At 41.2% G+C, this 24421-nt stretch overlaps 1 protein-coding gene across 5 annotated transcripts in view; it reads left to right on the top strand.

Annotated features, from left to right (window-relative positions):
• The window catches only part of ccdc88ab (coiled-coil domain containing 88Ab), a 105472-nt gene that overhangs the window by 43087 nt on the left and 37964 nt on the right, over nt 1-24421 (top strand). For all 5 annotated transcript variants that reach the window (XM_084076749.1, XM_084076751.1, XM_084076748.1 and 2 more), the window contains 7 exons: nt 10455-10513; nt 11882-11965; nt 12261-12401; nt 14371-14549; nt 20430-20511; nt 21929-22087; nt 22647-22793. In XM_084076749.1, the coding sequence (XP_083932875.1) occupies nt 10455-10513; nt 11882-11965; nt 12261-12401; nt 14371-14549; nt 20430-20511; nt 21929-22087; nt 22647-22793 (851 nt within the window). The remainder of the gene's footprint in view (nt 1-10454; nt 10514-11881; nt 11966-12260; nt 12402-14370; nt 14550-20429; nt 20512-21928; nt 22088-22646; nt 22794-24421) is intronic.

Raw genomic sequence — 24421 nt, 5'->3', positions numbered from 1 at the left:
CTGCCCTGGCGGCTCTGTCAGTTGCACATACCATTATGCTCCTTGTGAGTTGTGAGAACCCAAGTTAGAATTTGACTCCCGGTTTTGTCTTGCATGTCTCTCCTCTCTGCCTTTGGTTTCTGGTCTCTCTCTCCTATTTAAGAATGAAAGCATAAAAATGCAAAAGAATTTAATAACTTAAAACATTTTAATGGGTCACATGAATATGTCCCCATTTCTTAAATTTCCTATACTGTAAATCGTTCTTTTTTGTTTGTATTGGACTGCATTGTTAACAAGCATGCAGCTCACACCCCGAAGGCAAGAGCATGTGGTTTTGCAAAGTCTGTGTCGCCTCATTAGAATGCTACAGTGGACCTGCTGTACTGTAGTTCCTGTCCCATTTATGTTGGAAATTAGTTTTCCAGTGGCTGCCTTTTCAAATTCACTGTCTTTGTTCCATATGTAACAAGGTTTATGTATGTTTGAAGTTATGAGACTGGTTGGTTTCCACACATACATTTTGGTGTGTGTGTGTGTGTGCCCTATCTGCTTCTGTAGCCTATTTCTGAATCCACTGCACACAGAACTAGTGTGTAGAAGAAGAATTGGGAGATGATGGCCTAATAAGCCAAAAAGTCTGTCCTGTTTTCTCCTGGGACTATTTTCAGCTAGCATTAGAAAGCAACAATGGGCGCCCATACCCAGGGTGGGGTTGGCGAAAGGGCCTACTCTGTGTGGAGTTTGCATGTTCTCCCCGTGTCTCCTAGGGTAGTTAATACCCTCACAAAAACATGTAGTAATCCTGGTCGCTATACCGCCTCCCCCATGACAGCCGGGGCGCCTGATGGAGGGGAAGGGAACTGGTTGGAATAACGTGTTCCTTCCACGCGCTACGTCCAACCAGGGAAACTCCCCCCTGTCAGGTGACAAGAAGGTCAGTTGGCTCTCATGCACTGAAGGAAGCATGAGCTCGGCCCTGGCCTCCCTGGCTGTGGGGGACTGGTGTAGCGCTGGTGTAGGGCTGGTGTAGCGCCCAGGATCACTTAGGAAATTGGCACCCGGTGAAAAAAATGTGTTACAAAAATCGCGAGATAAAAATTATTTTTAAAAAAAGAAAAGAAAGCAACAATGGACGCTTGGGTGGTGCAGGATTAAAGTACCTCCACCACCACAGGGTTCGAATCCACTGCAGTGCATCTGGCTTGCTGAGCATTGATATGAACACCACTGGCTACTGTATGTACGGGGAGGGAAGCTGGGAAGGGAAGGAGGATCTTTGTTGCTGCACTAGTGACTCCTACGGGCAGGGTGGCGCTGAGCGGCAGGAGTAGGACGGCAGAGGCGGTACTGTATGTCCTTCTGGTGGGGGCTTCTCACTGGCAGGTGAGTCAGTAGGGTACAATAGCAGTGGCAACACTGAAATGTTTGGGGAAGGTTAATTGGCATGATAGAGTGGCCGGTAGAGCGGCCGGATGGAAGCCGTGAGGTTTCCAGTTCGGGCTCCCACAGAGTTAGTGTTGAAGTGTCCTTGAGCAAGATGCTGAACCCCTAATTGCTCCCGATGAGCAGTTTGGTGCCTTGTATGGTTTCCTCCGCCATCGGTGTATGAATGTGTGTGTGAATGGGTGAATGTAATGCACAATCTATGTAAAGCGCTTTGGATAAAAACGCTATATAAATGCACCATTTACCATTTTAGTGTTGCATTATCTATCTCAGACATGTTGTAAGTGTCTGCAAGTTGATCTTCATAACATACTAAAATTAATATTGGCATTCAGTGATTTATTTGAAAATCAAACAATCCATGGTATTTTTAAAAATGGGAGACAGTAGAGTAATGTCAAGTTTACTGCGAGTCATACTCAATAAGCTAAACATGCCAGACCACTGGTATGGTTCTTTTAAGTACATACTGTGCTGGAAATCTGAATGGGGACTCAGTCAAACAAGATACACAAAATAAGGCAGAGACAAGTTCACAGTTTGAGAAGAAGTTTAGGATTAGAGATGCATTGGATTGGATATAGGATTCAATGTGTTTTCTGTGAAGATGTTCTGGACTGTTTTATTTTAAGCATTTTCATTGGGTAGGGTGATTCAGTGTGGCCTTTTTGTGTCAGACGACATATGCGTCACATTAGTTCATTTTAAATGTTTACATGATCAAATATCTTTGACAATACATTATTGGACTTCCTATCACTTACACCTGTTCTGCCCTTGCTATTGCCACTCCATCTTTTCTTATTATATTTGGTATCCAGTGTGTTAATTAATTATTTTAAAGTCATGGACACACATTGCAGCTAAGCCATGGCCTAGTGAGCTTAGCCATGTTATTTGATACGTGAGTGTGTGTGTGTGTGTGTGTGTGGGGGGGGGGGGGGGCGTGTGTGTGTGTGTGTGTGTGTGTGTGTGTGTGTGTGTCTGACCTTACCGTCGCAGCGTGAAGTGTTAACATACATGCACACGGCATGTAGTGCACCCTTGACCATCATGGCCTATGCCGTTTTTAATATTCCGTTGTGACCTTAGTTCAGTCTGCTGCTGAGGAGAGGATATTACTAGCATCTACCTACTGCTAGGGATTTTAAACCAGCCAATGTCACTGAACTAGTAGCTCTCTGTCAGGGAATGGCAGTTATAGACACAGTGAGGTGCTTTCTCCATTTCATTAGTTCCTTTCCCCACTGTTCCCAATGATGCACAACTTGTATGCTCTGTGATACTGTTTTTTTTTTATTGTTTTGAAGCAGATCACCAGTGCTGCAGTTTGCAACAGCAATGCCTTAGTAGAATGAGTTGTCACTTATCTCACAACAACACTACTTGCTTCAGAAACGTCAAGATATAGACATTTCAACAACTCATTTTAGATGTATTCAGCGCAATCCGAAAAGCAAATTGTAACTTTGCTAGTGTAACTAGTGTGACCCGTAATGGTTAACAGGGGGCTTGCACTGTGTACTTTGGTGTACATATTCTCCATTGAGTATGCTGCTAAGCTCACCTCAAGGCAGACAGTGGAAGGCATACGTTCAGAGCAGAGTACACTGCAGGCAGTAAGCATTAGGCTGCATTCCTCAGAGCTCCTCTTGCCCTTTACCCCCCAGCTAGTCAGATAAGTCAGCCAGTCACACCAAGCAGTAGCTATTGAGTAGAGCTATGGCTGCCAGCTGAAAGTCATTGGCCATGTGTCTTTTATTATGCTTTCATTAGGGGGCAGGGCGTGTGTGTGTGTGTGTGTGTGTGTGTGTGTGTGTGTGTGTGTGTGTGTGTGTGTGTGTGTGTGTGTGTGTGTGTGTGTGTGTGTGTGTGTGTGTGTGTGTGTGTGCGTGTGCGTGGAGGAGGGGAGAGTTAACAACAGTGAACTGTGGGAACACACAGGGTTGCCCCCAGGCCTTTATTTAACCTAGTCTGCACACACATACGCACACAATTAGATGCACATGAGATGCACACACAGTAATATACACTCACTTGTGCATCTTGCACGTATGTCTCCACATACTGTATGCATGCATGCACATACAGTACCTCCACACACCTCCTCCACCACCTTGTTTAGTCTTTGTGTAAGACTGTAAGATCACACAGTGATCTTGGAGATGTAATCTGTTTAGACCTTGTGAAAGCTCTTTGTCTGAAATCTCTGCTCTTTTCTTCTCGTGTCTCCGTGAGGTATCGAGTTCTCTTGCTTTGTTCTGAGCATCATGCTGCTGCATCGTCGAACACTAATAAAGTCTCCTAATCTCAAGTGTTCAATTGTTTTGAAGCCACTTCAGTCAGTCATTGCACCTACTGCTATTAAGCCACTGTGTGTGTGTAGTAGCACTGAGTCTGGTGCTTCCACGAGGACGTTTTTTCCCCAAGGGGCGGGATCAAAACAATGGCCCTCGACGCAATTGGTTAGACCTACAACCAACTACCAATTACACTGTAATTGGTAGTTGGTTGTAGGTCTAACCAATTGCGTCACCAATCAGGGCCCAGTATTCTAATATGGGAGACTGTAATTATTACAGTCTCCCATATTCGAATACTGGCCCCTGATTGGTCACCCACGTCTTCTGGAGCAGGAAATAGATTCTCTATGGAGCGGTGCCAGACCCAAATCGCAGAGTGCACATTTTTTTTGCACTCGCAGATTCGCCTGGTCCCAGGCTATGTGTGTAGTAGGGACAGCTACTACTTCATCACCACCAGTATACCGTAAACAGATCCGTACATATAAAGAGGAACCAAAAAAGGAATGCTTTGATTACCGTAATTTCCGGACTATAAGCCGCTACTTTTTTCCCATGCTTTGAACCCTGCGTTGCGGCTAATCTATGGATTTTTACTGCTAACGGCCACTAGGGGACCTTCTAAATATATGGATTTTACACCTGCGGCTTATAGTCCAGTGCGGCTTGTATATGTACACATTTGTTTTTTTCCCTAAATTTAGCTGGTGCGGCTTATAATCAGGTGCGCTTTATAGTCCGGAAATTACGGTAGTAAAGCCACTCTACATTACAGAGATATGACACACACTCTTCCAGGTGTAAAATATTGTTAAAATCAAGCTACTTACCATGTTACATGTGGCCCCTGATATTATCTTTTTATGGCGTGGCTCTACATAAGTCTAGAAGAGGGTGTTTCTGTCTGTGTGTGTGCGTCTGTGTGTCCGGAGTTACTCTCGCAAGCCGCTGGACCTATCAGTGCCAAATGTCTTGTGCAGACAGCCAGTATACAACAGAAGTACCAACACTATTCTCTTAAGTTGAGAAAATTACATCATTTTACTGAAATGCTGCCTTTTAAAACCAGGAAAAGATGTCTAGTCTCATAGCCATACAGAAGCATTATACAAATGAACAGCAATGAGGACAGGTCTCTGTTACACCTGGGAGAAGGGATAGATAGTAGCATACTTATCAAACAACTTCATCTAAACACATAAAACACATGCCATTAGTCACACACTTTTTATACAGACACACCGTCTTTAACTCTTCTTCCTTGCTTAAATACAAATACATGAACAATGGTGATCCCGGAAAATGGGTTAGTCACCATCCCTCTAACCTTCTGTTTCCTGTTGGGAGGAGGAGAGAGAGGGGTGGGGTAAGAGAGAAGGGGAAATGGAGGACTGAATGGAAGGCACGTCAGGTCAAGAATCATCAATGATTTGATTCCCAACATCGCTGACATCAGAGGGGGAGGGGGGGAGAAAGGAAGGAAGGAAGGGTGAGTGGGAGGATGGATGGTGTGTAGGAAAGAATAGATGGATGGATTGAGTATGCATGAAAGGGAGGGAAAGGAAGTGTAGAGGAAGCCAGGGAGAAGGGGTGATGATGGTAGTGTACTAGTGGAGCAGGAGAGAGGCCCTGTGGCTAGTCATTAGTATAGCCATATCTTTATGCAAATGATCATGTGTCATACTTTAAACTACACAGAATATAATAACATGGATAGTGTGTGCAGTTTTCTGAATGAAGCCGCTCAAATCTCAATGTGGTGTTCAGTGCGTGGTAAAGCCAACCTTTACAGGGCAATCAGGAGGATGCCATCGCCCCCAGCCACATAGAAAAACTGTCTGCTTGAAGGCATGTCCACTAGTGTGGTTATGGTACGTCTCCATTGGCCAAACAAACGGTGATCTTTATAAATACACAGTACTTCACCTTCACAAGTACAATTCTGTGTACACATTTATTATTGTTTGTTCTTTTCTTTGATTATGAACTGCGATCCGGCTTCCACACTAACAGCGAAAGTATTAATTAGCACACAGTTTGACTTTCCTGGCTGGATGTGGTTCTGTTTTGTGATATTGTGCACCTATTGTTGTGTGAGCTGTGACTGGTCTACTTTTGTGGGAACATTACTGTACATACATACATACAGACAGACAGACACACACACTCTGTATTGTCCGTAGCAACCGTGTTTGGTGACTGAGTTTTATCCATGTTTGACATAGTGAGCAGCATCGAGGTCACTCACGGTGACAGTTTAGAGTTTGGTGGTATTTTTACTTGCACTTATTTTTGCTGTATTTTCCCTAGGGGAAATATAGCTTTAGCCTGCCACTTTAGGCAGCTGCCACGTTTTCCCAAGGGGAAATATGTCAGCTACTGTACAGTGCAAGCTTATCACACTCTGTCCTTTTATCACACCATCACCCAGGGAAAAGAAAGGCTGGGTATGAGATAATGATTTTTAGTGTGTGTGTTTGGCAACAATAAATGTACTTTCGCTTGACGTTTGGACAGAACAGCACTGTGATAACAAACTGCTGTCACTGCCACTGGGAAATCAAATCTCAGTTACAGGTATGTATTTTCAAGAAAGCACTATTTTCATCTACACATTATTTTCTCCTTCTTTTGTGCTCTTTCATTCACTCCCTTAATTTTTATGCTTCTTTTTCTGGATTTGATTTGCTCGGTCGGTAGCCTTTCCTTATTTATGTTTGTTCTGTCCATCTCTCTGCAGTTCTCCCCCCTCTCTCTCTTACCTCTCTCTCTGTCTAGCTGTATGAATTATTTATACTTTAAGAATTTAACCATTCCTTATCTCTCCTGCTTTGCTTTTGCACATTTGCTATGGTCCCTTAGCTATGTTGACTGGGTTCCTATAGATAGAACCACACAGTCAGTTTCCGTGAGTAAACGTCCCATTTATTTTCTGCCTTTTATCCGTTTTCCAATCATTTTTATGAACAAAATCAACTGTTTTATGATCATGATTCACCAGGTGCCTTGTTGGCGTGGTTCCAGGCTCACAACTCTTTATATAAGGATTTTTTTAAATGTCCACAGAGTAAATTAATGGGAAATTCTCTTCCGGAAACTATGCTGTTGTAAAAGTGGGCGATCAATTTGGAGCCCCACAGCCATGTAGAATTTTTCTGCTCACAACTCACCTTCTATACCACAATTAGGGTATCCTTCTGATTGACCTCGTGGGCTTTATTGCATGGATGCAGGAAATACATTTAAAACCTTTCCCTAAGGTTAACTGTAGGTGCTTGTTCTTTTCAGGGCCATGGTTAAAGCCAAGGCTAAAGCTTATTCATTGACACATTTCGGAGCTACCCAGTAAAACCACATTCTTCTACTATTGGCCACTGGCACTGCCCAGTGAGTGATGTAGCCCAGTATTGTCCAGTATTTGCCCTTTCAGTCAGCCTTGGTAGTGTCATCTACAGTATATTCTCAGAGTGTTATATGATATCAGAACGATCTTCGTTCTCCAGTTAAAATCTCATTGTTTAACTGGCCACAAGATGACACATTGTTATTTATTAACATGTGTTGAGTGTTAACTCAGCATGCCTATTCTGGGGGGAACATTCGCCACAAATAGCAGATCTACAAGCTCACAACGTCACATTGTGACCAAGTACAGTTGTAACTCAGGTCCGTCTTACTGGAATTGGAAGTATAGAGGGTTTAAGTGGTTAATTTAACGCTAATGCTGTGGGATTGGCCTGATTGTACTGTGTGGTCTGTCCATCCCTGAAACATGGTTATTGTCACTAAGCTGGATTTATTGTTATTAGAGCTGGACACTCACTACCCCCTGAGACACCGGATGAACTGGTTTATCATGCACACATGGCACAGTGGCACACACACACACACACACACACACACACACACACACACACCCTGAGGATATACCCACGCAGACCCAGTTACACAAACACAGTACAACTGTATGCTCTCACAATTCATATAATTCATATAATGCAAACTGCTCCTCCAGACAGTGGACCATGCGGTTGAAACTGGTTTGAATAAAAGATTCACTTACTGTTTGAGACATTGGAATGGACAAGGATGCAAGCGACTTTGAATGTGTTATGATTGTTTGTACCACAACTGGTGGTTCCACAATTTCAGAAATGGCAACCTTGTCTAGAGTGGGACGGAAACACCTTGCTAATAACAAGAGAGGTCAGGGGAGAATGGTCAGTTCAAGCGAACAGGAAGGCCACAAGTACACAAATAACTCCTCTGAGTACAGCAGTGAGTGCAGAAGGGCGTCTCTGAATACACAACTTGTTGAACCTTGAAGCATTAGTGGGTAAGGGGGGGCACACCTATTAGGCAGGTGTACGTAATACTGGGTGTACAGTACATTCACCCACTGAATTTGTACATGTCACAGACAGACAGAGGCGCGCGCGCACACACACACACACACACACACACACACACACACACACACACACACACACACACACACACACACACACACACACACACACACACACACACACACACACACACACACACACACACACACACACACACACACACACACCTGGATTACTACTTCTCAGGCTCAATCCAGAAGATGAGCCCAGGCCTGTTGAGATGTTAGCAGCTGTTAATGGCTTTCGTCATTTTCTGACAATATGTCCTGACATGTGGCAGGCTACTGGAAAGTCACCCTCCCATGCTGCCATGTTTCCATAAGCAGAGGTGGAGGTCTTTGTAGAGGGGGAATTTGTATTAAGTATTAATATACTTTATATACAGAAATATATAATAATAATATTATTATTATTATTATTATTAATAATATTATGGCATTGCAGGATGCCATTAGCTCCTGTGTACAGGCACTCTGTTGTTTGAATAGCCATGTCAACAAGTTATAAGTGCTAGTTAATACTACGTACCAATTGAATATCGCTTGACGACAACACATTTTGAACTAAATTGTCCGATGTAAAAATCTGCCATTCCAACAATATCCAAGCTACCTAATGAACAGCTACTGTATAAAATAGTTTGTAAATTATGTTCTGTGAATCAAATTCCACCTTTTATTCAGAAGTTACTGGCAAATGTGACAAATTACATATTTGCCAGAATTTGTACTAAATTACATTCCCACATTACACCTCAAAATGTTTGAAGCCTGTTTCACTTCTGTTATTTATAAGTTCTAAAATCCCAGACATGATTCATCACAAATTATGGCTGATGTACATGATGACCATCTGCTGTAGACTACAACTACAACTACATTCAGGTTCTACTAAGTTAAGTTAAAGGAATGAGGGATATTTGATCCAGAATACCGTAACAATTAATTAAAGTGGAATCGGAGACTAAATTAAGTGAGCACTATAGCTGCCTGTCTGCAAGGTGGAAGCGCAATGCATCAAGGGTTATGTAGGAAATCATACAAAAACAAATAGAATACGCGCATCACTTGGTTGAGGTGCTGGGTTGGAAAGTATCAAGAAAAAGAATAAACCTTCACACTCATCTGCTCTAATGTAATTTAATGACAACATTTGGAAACGTCATTAAATTATATTGGAGCAGATGAATGTAGGAAATCAACCATCTCTTTGTTGTTTAATACGTTTTTTAAAAATTGTGCTATTTGAGTTTCATTTCATAGTCCCATTTTGACCCGTTGGGATGCTACAGTACAAGCTTGTTGTGGTGTTTTCCACACAGTAAATAGGGCTCTGGAATTTCACTTTAAATGTGATGCTTCAGCTGTCGCGGTCACCACGTCTCAACCCCCACTTAGCACTTAGAACCTAGACACAGCATTTTCCATCAGCAATATCTCAAAAAGCACCAAGTGATGGAATTTCTTGTGGTTAAATGGAATCCCTTTAACACATTAAAACCGGGAACTCGTCTGTGTAACTACTTAAACCATTATTTTATTTAAAAAATAGCCGATATGCAAGCTCATAGCGTGGCTAAGTTCCATACACAGACAGTCGGTAATGGTGAAGCACACTGCATCTGTGCAAAGGAGTTCATGTTGGCCTGACATCATAGTATACATATTCATTCATATTCACTGTTGATAGACTGTACTGTACATACACTCACCCAGATACTCGCTGTTGAAGGCCTGTTGATACTGACTGTACATTATTCATTTTTGTATTCACTATTGATAGACTGAATGAATGGATTAACATATTATGTTAATCCATTCATTCAGAGACCCAGTGTAGATTTCTCAAACTGTTGACCAGTCTGCACCTAAAATACCCTAAATGGGACAAAACAACAGTTTATCCCATTTACAAATGAGGATCTGCATGCGTTTAATTGTCATTAGCTGTCATTATCTATTTTCACACTGAGTATCAGCAGTCATTGCATTTGCTCCTGATGTTCCCTGTAGTCTGTAATTAAAATGCCCTCTTTGTAATAGTTATTTTTGGGATGGCAGTGGCTAAGGAGGTAGAACGGCCGTCTGGGAGCTGGAAGGTTTGTTCGAGGAGCAGGATGGTGCCTTGAGTGGTTGCCTTCATCAGTGTGTGAATGTGTACCGCATGAACACTTAATGTGTAATGGCGTTCCACTGTTGTGTGTGTGAATGGGTGAATGTGAAGTACATTGTAAAGTGCATTTGAGTGCTCGGAAAGAATTGAAAAAGTGTTAGATAAATGCAGTCCATTTACCATTTCTGTGTGTTTTCTACAGAACAAGGCCTGGAGGAGTTGAAGAAACTATTGCTGCTGCTATTAGGCTGTGCTGTCCAGGTAATGACTCTCATTAATCCAAAGTCACACCCACACATGTCATAATTCTCCTCTTTATTACAAATTGTTGATGCCACATTGGTAAATGCCCAGTCCCGTGTAGTTGCTATTTTTTTTCTTTTTTTTAATAACTGGGAGCAGAGATTCTTCTGATGAACTGCGAGTACGTGCCTTGTATGGGGTGAAAAGCTCATAAATATACATTAGGGCTAGTCAAATTGATGCCTTACAGAATATAAAACAAATTTGATCAGTCATTGAGTAAAGCTGAAAAGCACTCTCTGTGCCCCTAACCTGAAACCTGCAGTGAAAATGTGCTAATAGATTGTCACAGTTCATGTAATTTATTAATTGATTTGAAACGACTTTTGACACAAATTGGAGGTTTTAGATATTTGTGGACAATTGAGAGGGGTTGTGCTACAGATCTACTTGGAGAGATTATTTTTACTAGTGTACCAGTGTGTGACGTGATGTGAGTAACAAAGCTTCCACTAAGCACTTAAACAACTGAATTGACCTTTTACGCTTTCAGCACCTTTGTTATCTTTGCTAAAAGAGGAAGGAGTCAGAATTAATAGAAATTAAGCTTTTGCTTATTCTGTACCTGGGTCTTGGAAAAGCAGCTCCCAACACGCTTTGTATCTGAAAATAAATGCTATTTGTTTAGCTTTTGAATTCTTGGGGGAAAATAGAAAACATTAGGGACGTTCAAATATTTTGCAGAGGCTGTACAAGTGAAGTGGTAAGAGAAATAAAGTTCAAATATTTTAAATGGTTTTGTAGGCGATGGTAAGATTTAATGCACAGTGGAAGCCATCTGACGTTTTCACTGTCATGCATACAATTCTGCATCAATCCTGCATTTCTAAACATAATACTTCCATAACTTCCTCTTGAGGTTTAGCGGCAATGTGATTCTGATGCAGCTTGCATGCAGTAAATAGTGAATCACTTGTCTGTTGTCTGTCTGATGCTAGCCTATGCTCTTCACTTGGCTCTTTAGGGTTTGTCTTATCTTTAGACAGTAGTAGACAAAGCAAAGCACTCATCTCACATTTGACTCAGTCCTATCCAGAAAACAGGCCTAGATAAATAGCAGATCAGACGTTGGCTGTGGGCCATGTGTCTGGTATCTGCCTCCAGGTTTGCCGACCTATATATGAACCTGTGCAAATTCTCTTCTCTTCTCTTCTCTTCTCTTCTCTTCTCTTCTCTTCTCTTCTCTTCTCTTCTCTTCTCTTCTCTTCTCTTCTCTTCTCTTCTCTTCTCTTCTCTTCTCTGGTAAAAAAAAGAAGCCTATATGATGTGTTGAGATTCACAACAAACGTATCCCCCTGCCCCTTTTCTCTTCTCCCCTCTTTGCAGTGTGAGAAGAAGGAAGAGTATATTGAGCGCATCCAGACCCTGGACTTTGACACTAAAGCTGCGATAGCAGCACACATCCAAGAGGTAAGTCTAAACTGAATGATGGAATGACATTTAGCTCAGCTACAAAGAGGAAGATAAAGGAATAGTTCTCCAACTAAAGTGGGTGTGTCAGTGAGGATAATGCTATGTTACATTTAGCGAAATAACATTTCAGAAGGAGCGTAACAACTTTGTATACAAAATGCACTTATTTGTAAAAAATGGTCTTCCCCTGGAATCGATTACCTTTTAATGCGCTGTTTTCTTGGTCAGACTACAGGTTAACCTAGGAAAACATTAAACATGTGAAAAATGCAGAAAATGTTCTTGATTGTAGGTGACACAAAACCAGGAGAATGTGGTGGATCTGCAATGGCTGGAGGGAGGAGAAATACCTCCCGAAGACCTGGACAGTCTTTCTAGAAACCTGGCCTTCCACCTCAAACGCCTGGTGGATGAAAGAGACACACAACTTGAGGTACAGTATAGGTCTTGGAGAGTGTATGTAACTTATTTTAAGGTCATTTTTCTTTTATGAGAGTGGGCCATCAACTTTCCTCTAGTATTATTATTATTTCTTTCACCCGTGACAGACAGTAGGACATTTGTAGGACATATGTATTTTAGACTGAAATGTGTTGGAACTTTTTAATACACTTTGTCACGGAAGCATGTCACCTATTTTCAACATTATCTTCATATAATTGGCCCTCATTTTAAGATGATACCATTTCTGTCTATATGCTCTGCGTCTCAGAGGTGGGGAGCCCAAAAGCTCCCAATACTACTGTGTAGTTCCAACATTGAACCCCATTCATCAGTGTTTACGAAGCACACTCAATACATGAACCACATGATCACATTAGCGATATAAAAGAGTGTCTTAACTCTGGTCTGGAACACAATAGATCCCACTATCCCACAATGCTACAGTATGTGTCTATTTTGCTGCAGTGAACCCTTTTCGTAGCAGACAGTTTGATGGGAAGACGCTGCTAAAGGTTACAACATTAACTGAAAATGATTATTTTAGGGTAATTGACGGCTAACATTTAAACATTTACCTATCAATTACTCACCTTATGAAGCCTTGAATAGGCTCTGTGCAACGGAGGCCTGAGGTTCCAGAGGGTGGCATACCCGTTTCCTGTTCCAGTAAATTTTCCCATAACTTCTTTTGATTGGCTGATTTGAATGGCCCTTTTGATTGATTACTGTCAAACAAAGTTATGGAAAAATGTACTGGAACAGGAAACGGGTATGCCACATTCTGGAAAGCTGGGACTACAGTTAGGCATATATAGGCTTTTTGTAATTTTTTCACATTCCCTCACGGTGAATGAAGAATCCAAAAATGAAGAAAATACTTGATGAATTAAAGAAAATGGGGGTTAGGATTAATAACTGCAAAACTATATCAAAAATCTATTTATAAACGTCCACACAGCTCTCACAGGCTAATACAATTGTCATGTATCCAGTCCATATGCTCAGTACTTTCAAAACACAGAATTCTCTCTCAAACTTTACACTTTCGGTGTAAACAGTCTCACACAGAAATGTGTTGCTTGTCTGGGAAGTCAGTAGCATACACAGAGGAAAAATGTGTTTGCTTGAGTTTGCGTAGTGTGTGTATGATACAGGTATGCCTTAGATTTGTGGCTATCTGTCACCGTTTTAAATTAAGCATATTCCTAATGGAATTTTTGGGCTGGTGTAAATGTGGAAACTTGACTCTTTTATTGAGACCACAAGAGAGCTGCCACAGGAAGGAAGGGTTGAAACGGTTAACGCTTCTGGATGAAGAGAAGTGTGTGTGTGTGTGTGTGTGTGTGTGTGTGTGTGTGTGTGTGTGTGTGTGTGTGTGTGTGTGTGTGTGTGTGTGTGTGTGTGTGTGTGTGTGTGTGTGTGTGTGTGTGTGTGTGTGTGTGTGTGTGTGTGTGTGTGTGTGTGTGTGTGTGTGTGTGCGTGCGTGCGTGCACACACACCCATATGTGGCATTGCGTATGTTCATCATTAAGTGTATTTTCAAACCTCCCCCCCAGGGTGCAGATGCTCATGACTGATAGAGCCTGTGTTTTGTGTGTGTGTGTGTGTCAGGTTGCACTTTAATAGCCTCGAGAGAATCACAGAGCAGTCAACCCACTCTCAATTAAAACCCCATTTCCTCTTGTGGGTACTGGATGAGAGTGGGGTCTCTTAGTTGATACCATACATTGTTGTAACACTATACCGCCGCCCCCTCTGTCTCTATCTCTCTCTCCCTTTGTCTGTCTGTCCTTCTCTCTGCTCTCTTTCTCTATCTCACTCTCCGTCTGTCTGTCTGTCTGTCTGTCCTTCTCTCGGCTCTCTTTCTGTCTCCTCTATGCCCAGTGTCAGTTTGTCTGTCTTTCTGCCTAATGCTAATGTCTGTATGTCTGTCTCTCTCCGTCCATTCATCCATCCAGACCATCGTGGAGCTCACGCAGGAGCGAGATTGCGTCCAGCTGTCTCCCCTCGCTCCCCCCAGCCTGGCCCAGACTCCCAGCCCCGACTCTCTGAACATGAGGAGGACAGAGAGCCGTCAGCACCTCTCTGTGGAGCTGGCTGATGCCAAGGCCAAGATCAGACGCCTGCGTCAGGAGCTGTGAGTACCACAGACCTCATGATTAGTGATTACATGCAGTATATGACCTGAAGTGTTATTATCATCATACTGTATCTACAGACAAAATGTCAATATTGGATATGAATGATGTATTGCTTAGCCCTATTCACAGTAGGAGTGGGACGATATGGATATCTCACGATACGATATCTGTGGCGATATTAGGCCCTCGATAACAATAATATCACGATATTCGATATGTTGCGATATCACTATATACTGTATTGCATGAAATTTCACCAACGATATATCACGATAGTCCTTGTATTCAATTCATAAACACATAAAATAGCACCAAACAGTTCAAAATCATCATTACACAAATACAGAGTCAGAAAAACAACGTATCACAAACATTTTTTTTTATTTTTTATATCGTTGACAGTACCTATCTATCCTATCTACCTGTCTATCACAGAGGGTGAATGTTGGTGGATTAGACAGAAACATTGATTTTACTTGAGTTCGGTTCAAATTAAAATGCATGTATGCCTTTTCATTATCCAAAACATTTTGTTCTGTGCTCAAATAATAGAACAACAGATGATTACTCAAGCCATCCAACTTGAACTATGAACGGGCATCAAATGCCTTCAGTTTTTTATGTTGCTGCCAAGCAATGTTGTTAAGGGAATTGCCATTGGCACAGCCCCAGCCGACGTATCATGATCGATCAATAATCATGACTCAATCAAATAACTTCATATCCTGTCTAACACACAGCTAGTTGTGTTTCAAGGCGGGGGTCTGATGTACATTAAACAGGGTCCAAGAACCCCATCAGCTACAGTATGTATCCAGGGTTCAACTGTGCTATTGTAGGAGTCTTGTTGTAGGTGTCAGTGTTCTTGCTTGGTGTGTAGTTTTGCGACAGGATGGTGATTATGGAGAAACACATCGTTGCTGTCGGGCAGAAACCTTGGATCTCCATATCTCATCTTTTAATGTTTTAATGAATGTCATATCTTTTATGCGCAAAGCTTGTAGGTCTGCTATTGTTTTTAAATGTTGAAATGTTTTCTCCTATGATGACATTCCCAAAATAGGGACACCAAGTTGAAAGTGGTTTAGTCTGAAAAAAAATGGCACACACACACTCAGGGTCTAGCACAAAAACATACAATCACAGACAGATACACTAGCTGACTACCATAAATACTATAAACACAAAGGAACACAACAAAAACAATGCTCACTCACCCACTGAGAGACACACTTGTGGAATGGCTTTTTCCATTGTATCCATAAATAATAGAAGTTCCTCTTTAGAGTGCTCTAACGCAGGTCCAGACAAAGACTAATGGTCAGTGGCGGGCACTGTTTAGCAGATGTAGCCTACCTTTGCTTCCGGGGGGAAGAGGCTTAATGATACTCAGACATAACATCTGATGTGATAAATGTGCTGGCGTCATGAAGATCATCATAATACTGTTCTTAAGTGCATTGATTAAGTTTGTTGATGTATTGTTACATAAAATATCCCTTGACAAAAGTTATGGGAAATAAATAATGAATTTCTACGTTAAACATTCTGTTCTCTACAATAATCACTGTGTGACTCCACAGAAGCCTGGGAAGTTTATATTTTTACGTGTTTCATGAGGGTCCTGTCTCATCGGGTTTGACAAACTCTTTTCTGTAACTCTGCTAATGACGAGTGGGCCGTTTGTAGGTCAAGACTCAGAACTGATTGAACACCAATTGCTGCAGGCTCCTCATGACGCAAGTGCAAAAGTAAAGTTTACATGACACTAAATAGTTTCTAAATTTGGCTTCTGGGCTGAATATGTTTTGCAGCTCTGTGCTGTTGGGCCTGTTCATTCTACATCCTTGACCTACTTTATGATGCTATGTTTACTGGAGCTACTGAAGGCCATAAAATGAGGAAGACCCTGCTGAGGTTATTTCCTTGGGTTGCTTACTTGTTGCCATGGAGTGCAATCCATGTGGTACAGTAGGATGGTCTTGTGATGCATTTGACAAAGGGGAAATTGAATAGTTGAGGTTTTAAATGTAGCAAGCATAATGATATGCTTTAGTAACTTGATGACAGCTTTTTCTCCTCTGGGTCAAAATGAGCTGTGTGTGTCAGCTGTCTGTTTTCGTGTTTGGTTATGTTTGTATGCCTGTCGGAGTCATGAGTCTGAATGCAGATGTGAGAATCTGTGTGTGTATGTGCAAGTTCTTGTGTGTTTGTTGGAGCTGCATGATCTGGAAAAAATAAATAACTTGAGAATAACTAGTTGGACATACAATGGTGACATGCAATTACGGTTTGGGTTTGAAAACATCAAATTCAAGTACATAGTTCCTTTATCATTTTTGTTGTGACCGATGCTTGGAGTGAAAATAAAACTCATGAAGAGTGTGAAAGTTGGATCGTACGGAAATTTAAATTCTATGCATGTATAATAATAAAAAATTAGACTGTTTCCACTCTAGGTCATGCCTACAAGCAGCCAGGATATGTAGTGCTATAGATTTGTTATAAGTGGGATATTAATGAATCTGCATAATTTACAAGCTTGGAAGTGGTTCCAAAATGTAATTGTCTAGCATAGTAATACCAGCAGGAGAATAGTAATAGTAATACCAGCAGGAGAATAGTAATAGTAATACCAGCAGAAGAATAGTAATACCAGCAGAAGAGCCACTGCTGTTTGAAGGTGTGGAAAACGCTGTCTATCCCTCCATCTGTTTTCTTCTCGTGTTTGAACATCTCATCTGCTTTTTGTATACTCTGCCCTCACATGTCTTTTTTAGTTGCTGTGTGTGTGTGTGTGTGTGTGTGTGTGGGCGGGCGGGCCAAACTGAGTGAGCAAGCATGTCATGTAAATGGGTTTGCTCTATAGGTGCGGCTTAATACCTGATGACAGCGTCTGTCTTTGCTTTACATTAGTAGCCTGCACATACAATGTGTGACTGTTGAACAGTATTACTATCCCTTTGTAACTGTTCAATATTCTAGTCTCTGTTAAGGGGCTCCCAGACCGCACCGAATCGGGGCCGAATCGGTGTCGGCCAGTCGGTTAGGGGTCCGTCGGGGGTCCGTCGGGACGTTTTCGGCCGACCCAGGGCCGACCGGACATGTCCAGTCGGGCTAGCCAACGGGCTAGCCGACTGGCCGACTGGAGTAGCCATGTGGCAGTGAAGTAGAGTCAACAACATGCAGCGTGCTATCTATCAGTGTTGCCAGATTATGTGAGAGAAACAAGCGACCATGTCTATGAAAACCTACATTCACTGTTTCTCATTGTCATAATTATTACTATGTGCATACTGTGTCTATACAGTGTCTATACAGTGTGGTTGTGATGTGGGAGTACCTACACAGTTCACATAGTATATCACTATATACATCAGCGTGTCTGTGTATATATGTATACTCTTAACTTAAATAGTACATTTTTAAACTGTTTTTAAGATCACTTTTAATGCGATATTGAATGTTTGACAGTACAAAGGTATGTGTTGTCATGGCAATAAAACACATTGAAAGAGAGAGACACCACACCACACCACAGAGCTGTAATCAAATAGGCCTTTCACACATGCACGCACGCACGCACCTCTCCCTCTCTCTCTCTCTCTCTCTCTCTCTCTCTGCCTCCCCCCTCTCTCTCTCAGTGCATCACAGGAATGCCAAGCCCTTTTTTCTTTAAATGATGCATTCTCTCGCTGCACCAAGATTCTGCAGAACACACACACACACACACACACACACACACACACACACACTCACACTCACACTCACACTCACACACACACACACACTCTCTCTCTCTCAGTCCCCCTCTCATTCAGTGCAAGTGTCAGCCTATCCCTCTGTCACTCCTACATCATGTCAAATTATAGTGTGTGAGATTACATGACACACTGCTATTAGAAAGGGAACACAACTGTGTGTGGGGGGAAGTAAAGCTCACATATCCAGATGTTATATGGTAGACACACACAGAGGTCTTGTGGTCCCTTTGTTTTCACATATAGTCATCTGTTCTTGTACTGTAGTAGTCGTAGCTTAACCACATGAACCGTATCTTCCCTATTCTGGGATAATAGGCAAACGTTTGGCAAAAATAGGCGAACATTCGCTGAAAATAGCAGATGGCTATTTGGTGTATAGGAAAAATATGAGGGGACCAAATATAGCAATATACCACTGGGGGGACCCCAATCAGTGGAGTATATACTGTAGGATGTAAGTGGTTAAGGGAGAGGATCAAGGGGGGGGGGGTGGCCTTGAGGCAGGCAGTTGGCTGATTTACATCCATGTTTACCTCTCAGCCAGTCCAAGGGGAACACACTATCAAATCTGTTTTTGCGGTTGATGTCCAGTCATTATTTATTTCCCTCCTTTCATTCTGTTTTTCTCTGGTTTTGTGGTCGACTCTCTTTACTGTTAGCTACTGGCATTCCCCATACTGTAGATTCTAATCAGAGATGTGGTGAAGTTCAAACAATCAGAACAATGACGCTCAATGAAGGGACAGTGTCAGACAGTGAAGTTTTCTCGGTTTTACTGTCGTAAAGGCATGCATAGTTCTGCTCATCCAATGAAAAGCCCAGGTGATAAATGCTGTGGTGGAAAAAGTACTCAAAGTATACTCTCTGTGAAATATTACTCAACCAGAAGTGAAAGTTGCTCTTGAGAGAGAGAAATTTGTACTTGAGATAAAGTACAGGAGTAAAAATATTGAAGTATTCAAAAGTATATGCTTTTAAAAATACTTAAGTATTCAAAAGTACAAATTACAAAGTGCATTTAGCTTTTTATATCAATGCATTGCTATATAATAATGATATTTAGGCGTTTTTCAAAAAAGTTATTTCCAGAATTCTTCAACAAATATCATTAATAGAGAAAATAGCCGATCTACAAGCTCACACAATGCATCGTATGGTGATGTGAGATTGCACTTTGGTACTTAGGTACAGTACTCAAGTACTGTACCTAAATGCACTTGGGTACAGTAAAAATTGCACTTGGGTACAGTATAGTATAGTATAGTTTGATTGATTGATTGAAATTTTTATTAGGCAAAAGAATGTAAAACAACACAGTTACATTTATAATGCTTTTGTCTAGAAGGTCCGGCCAAAAAAGTCCTTGCGGGCTTGTTTCCGTTGGGGTCCTTGAATTAATTTCATAGACATATATAGTAGCAACCAAACAGTTCAAAAATCAACATAAGAATACAGAGGAAAAAATATATACCATTATGTACAAAAAAGGCATGAGAAAATAAAAAATGATATACAAAAAAAGCATTAGAAAATAAAATAAAAAGTACGTACAAAAAAAAGTGGAGGGGGGGGGGTCGTCTGTCTAGTAAATGTACTACTATCCACCACTGGATACAAGGGACCTGGGTGTATTCAGGAACAACTCATGAAATATCAAATAATAGAGGAAGTGAGGACTGAGCTTTTATTGACCCAAACCCATCACTCAGGTGTTGATTATTCAGGAAGTGGAGTGCTTTGTGTCCTGGCGAAGAACAATGCACACAGTTTTCAGTCCATTATTCTGAACAGGCGAGAGGAAGCCTCTGCGTATTCTTACATGATTAGAGCACTTCTGTATAACTGCATTAATCAATCAGATAATTCCTACAAGATGGAGGTGCATGTTTTTTTGAAGGCCTTGTCAATGAAATACATGAAATTGGCCGAAGGATCTTGGCTGACGCAGGTAGGGACAGTCAGTGTGATTGTAGTGGATAAAGCTTTAGTCCCAATGTATGTGTTTCACCCATTACAGTTACACTATATATTGTCCTCTCTCTGTCTGTCGTCAATGTCACATTTCATGACAACCCCCTTTTCTGTCTATCCGTTCTTCATCTTCTCTCTCAGGGAGGAAAAGAGTGAGCAGCTGTTGGATTGTAGACAGGAGTCAGAAAACATGGAGGTGGAACTGAAAAAGCTTCAGCAAGAGGTAAACACACACACACACACACACACACACACACACACACACACACACACACACACACACACACACACACACACACACACACACACACACACACACACACACACACACACACACACACACACACACACACACACACACACACACACACACACACACACACACACACACACACACAGAGAGAGAGAGAGTTCCCTGCACCTTGTCTTCTCTGCCTTTTCCTTGTGCCTGCAGTCCATTCCTTGTGCTGCCTTGCCAAGCTTTAATCAGCCAGCTAAAGCTCATTATGGGCCATTACAAACAGGCTGACATGGATTTTGATTTAGACTGGTTGGTTGGCTGACTGTTTGGCTGGCCGCAGTAAATGAGGTGGATGGGTTCAGGGAGAGGAAAGTATTTATTTGGTGGGTATCTGGGAAAGAGGGGGAGAGAGAATGTCTTTGTCTGTTCTGTTCTCTCTCACCCATATGAAGACACACATTCATACCCATGATCTTAATGATTAAGGAACAGGCAGGGTCATGTTTAACACAACGTTGAATACTGCTGTTAGCTTCTTCTGCTACGTATTTGTGACTGACGGGTTGGGGAGTAGCTTATTGCTAAGCTGCACGCCATGGAATATTACTGCTTATGAACCTTCCAACCTCTTGAGACATTTCTTCCACTTTCCTCTTTTGGAAGAAAACAAATCTTCTTCACAACACCAACTCTGTAAGCAGCACACAGCGTCAGTGGCATTCCGTTGTGCCTGCCTCGATCAGACTCCATGACCATATCTAGATCCCCCCCACCCCACCTCCATACGCAGGAGACCTGCACTACATCACTTTCTGGTAACTTGGAGCCCCCCACCCCCACTGTACGACAGGATGCCTGCACTATGTGACTCCTAGTTCCCTGCACAAGCATGGTTGTTCTATCACATTGAATCTCTTTTCACTGCACTGTTTGCACATTTCAGTGCCTTCTGTTTTATAAGGCTAGGATTAAAGCTGCACTATGTAACTTTCCTCTTCTACCCCGGATTTGAACTCGGTTTCCTGCGCAAGTGCTGACGTTCTTACCATTGAGCTATTAGAGCCTGCTTGCTCAGGGGATAAATTGAATCTTGACCATCAGTTGGAAAATTACATTTTATTAATTAAAAAAAAGTTACATACTGTAGTGCTGCTTTAAGTCAGCTTCTCTGTTAATTTAACTCTGAGAATGTAAAAATGTAAATGGACCAGTAAGGTTCCATTTTGTTCCATTTGTACATGTACAGTTACAAATGGATAAATTAACACTGAGAATGTTTGCCATGTCACGTCAACGTGTCACATTGCAACCCATTGTGAGCTTCTAGATCTGCAATTTTCGAAATATATTTTAGAACGTTTTTTTGTGGTTAAATGGTTAATGCTTCAATCCCCCACAGAGCTACCAGCTGATGTCGGATGCTCGGTCGGCGAGGGCGTACAGAGACGAGCTGGACCATCTGAGAGAGAAAGCCATCCGTGTTGAAAAACTGGAGAGTGAGCTGAGTCGATACAAAGACAGACTGCACGACATCGAGTTCTACAAAGCCAGAGTTGAGGTACAAAATACTGTACAATCACAGCATACACGGACATGTTTTGGCGTCAAGCCTTCCTCAGCGTGTGCACATGCTGAGGAAGGCTTGACGCCGAAACACGTCTGTGTATGTATGCTGTGACTGTCCGTGCTGGCTATTACTTTCTTACTGTGAATCTTCGTGATCCGTGCACGAGTGCTCGTTTTTGTTTTCTACGTATACTGTACACACATGCTGCTCCTACTACTAGCATTACCTATTACTATTATTACAACTGCTACTGTTGCTACTATTACTACCAGAAAGCCCAAAAAATTACCCTCTGAAATCTAAAAATGTTTCTGAAATCAGAGGGAGGAACACAAAATGCAATATATTGGCATTCATTTACACTTTCAGGGGCATCTCCAAGTAAAAACTCTGCTTCTGATGCTACTATGTAAGAGTAGTGATTATAATAATTTGTGTAATGTTGTCTGAAGAACTGTAAAAAGAGTGAGTTTGTGTAAAGTACTGTGTATGTGTATGTATCTGACTTGTTCTGACGTGTTGCTCTGTTGTGTTCTGTGTGTGTCCATAGGAGTTGAAAGAAGACAACCAGGTTCTGTTGGAGACCAAGACCATGTTGGAGGAACAGTTGGAGAGTAACAGATCTCGCTCTGACAAACTGCACCTCCTGGAGAAGGAGAGCCTGCAGCTCAAGTCCAGAATGCATGACCTGGAGATGGTGAGATCGCCACAAAGCACTTACTGTATAGCAGTGTAGCAGAGACCCAAAAGAGAAATTTGATGTCTCCCCGGGACCCAAACTTACAGATATACATACAAAATGACCACTTATTTAATGGTGAAAATAACCAATTTACAAGCTCACAATGCTTGAAAATCTTTGGAAATGATAGTTTAAATAAATTGTAGGAAATGTTAAAATCGGGATATTTACCCACGACCCATAATAATGGGGCCCCGACCCACTGTATAGTACAAAGTATGGGATACTACATACACACTAAAATCCTTAGTGTTTAATTTATCTTGTGTTTAAAAAAAGGCCGCTTCCAAGTACATAACCCTGAAGGTTTTTACTGTAGGGTTTAAGTGGTTAAGCAAGGCCTTTGTAGCATTTGGTCATGTCGTTTCATTATGTATATTTTCATTATAGAGTTTAGACCCAAAAGAGACATTTGATGTCTCCCAGGACCCCAAAAAAAAAAAAGCAGATCTACAAGCTCACAACACGTCGCAATGTGACGCGCTGTGAACTTGTAGATCTACTATTTTCTCTATTTCTTAATCTTTGTACATTTATGGAATTTGTTTGAGTTTTTTCTTTTTTTATGTAAAAATGTTTTGCGTAATTTTCTTTTAATACATTCGATAATCTTTTCAAATAATGAAACAAACAGAAACAAGAAATGACTAAAGTCATAATTTAGCCGCGAGCGGCAGGCTTTTTTTGCCCCAATCTGCCGTTGAGAAATTGAAATTTAAAAAAAAAATGAAAAAAAAAAACTTTTTGAAAAAAAAAAAAAAAAAAAAAACTTAAAAAAAAATATATATGTCCTTTTGAATATGATTTGACATTCATATTATTAGCAGCTGTATTGTGTGTGTGTGTCCCCCCCAACTACTCAAGTTAAAGTATCAATACTGCAATGTAGAAGAACTCTGCCAAAAAATGGCATACCTCAATATGACATTTTGCGGCTATATTATGACTTTGTCATGTCTTGTTTTTGTATAGTGCTGTAACATGTTATGGCCTAATCACTGTCATTCAAGCATAAATGTCTTAACATTAAAATAAAAATAAGTAACCGGTATAGGACTAGGCTACCTATTGTGGTACAAAACAAGTCCTTCTGCAGTGAATTACAACATTAGGATTGTGCAGAATTCAAGAAGCTTTATTTGTTACTGACTCATAAAGATACAAGCAGCGAAATGTTGTTGGAACTTGTACCACAGATGGTTCTACATATAATTGATATAATGAAGAAAAGAAAATATTAAGCAAGAAAATAAAATGGACAATAATAACTAAATAAAAATAGCCTACAGATATATACAGTTTTAGGAATACTCTGGGACTTGTCTTAGACAGGCATGTCATCAGTGGTGTAAAGTAACTACATGTACTCAAGTACTGTATTTAAGTACAATTTTGAGGTATTTTTCACTTTACTGTGGTATTTCCAGTTTTCAGTACTTGTACTTCTACTCCACTACATCTCAGAGGCAAATATTGTACTTTTGCTCCACTACAATTATTTGAAAACTTGAGTTACTAGTTACTTTGCAGATATAAATTATTACATTATAAAACATACATTAACCACTTTAGCCCTATTTTAT

Source organism: Gymnoscopelus microlampas (genome assembly GCF_963454915.1).
Source record: "Gymnoscopelus microlampas genome assembly, chromosome: 13".
Lineage (NCBI taxonomy): Eukaryota > Metazoa > Chordata > Actinopteri > Myctophiformes > Myctophidae > Gymnoscopelus > Gymnoscopelus microlampas.
The sequence above is the reverse complement of the archived record's forward strand: the minus strand, read 5'-3'. Positions and strand labels throughout refer to the sequence as shown.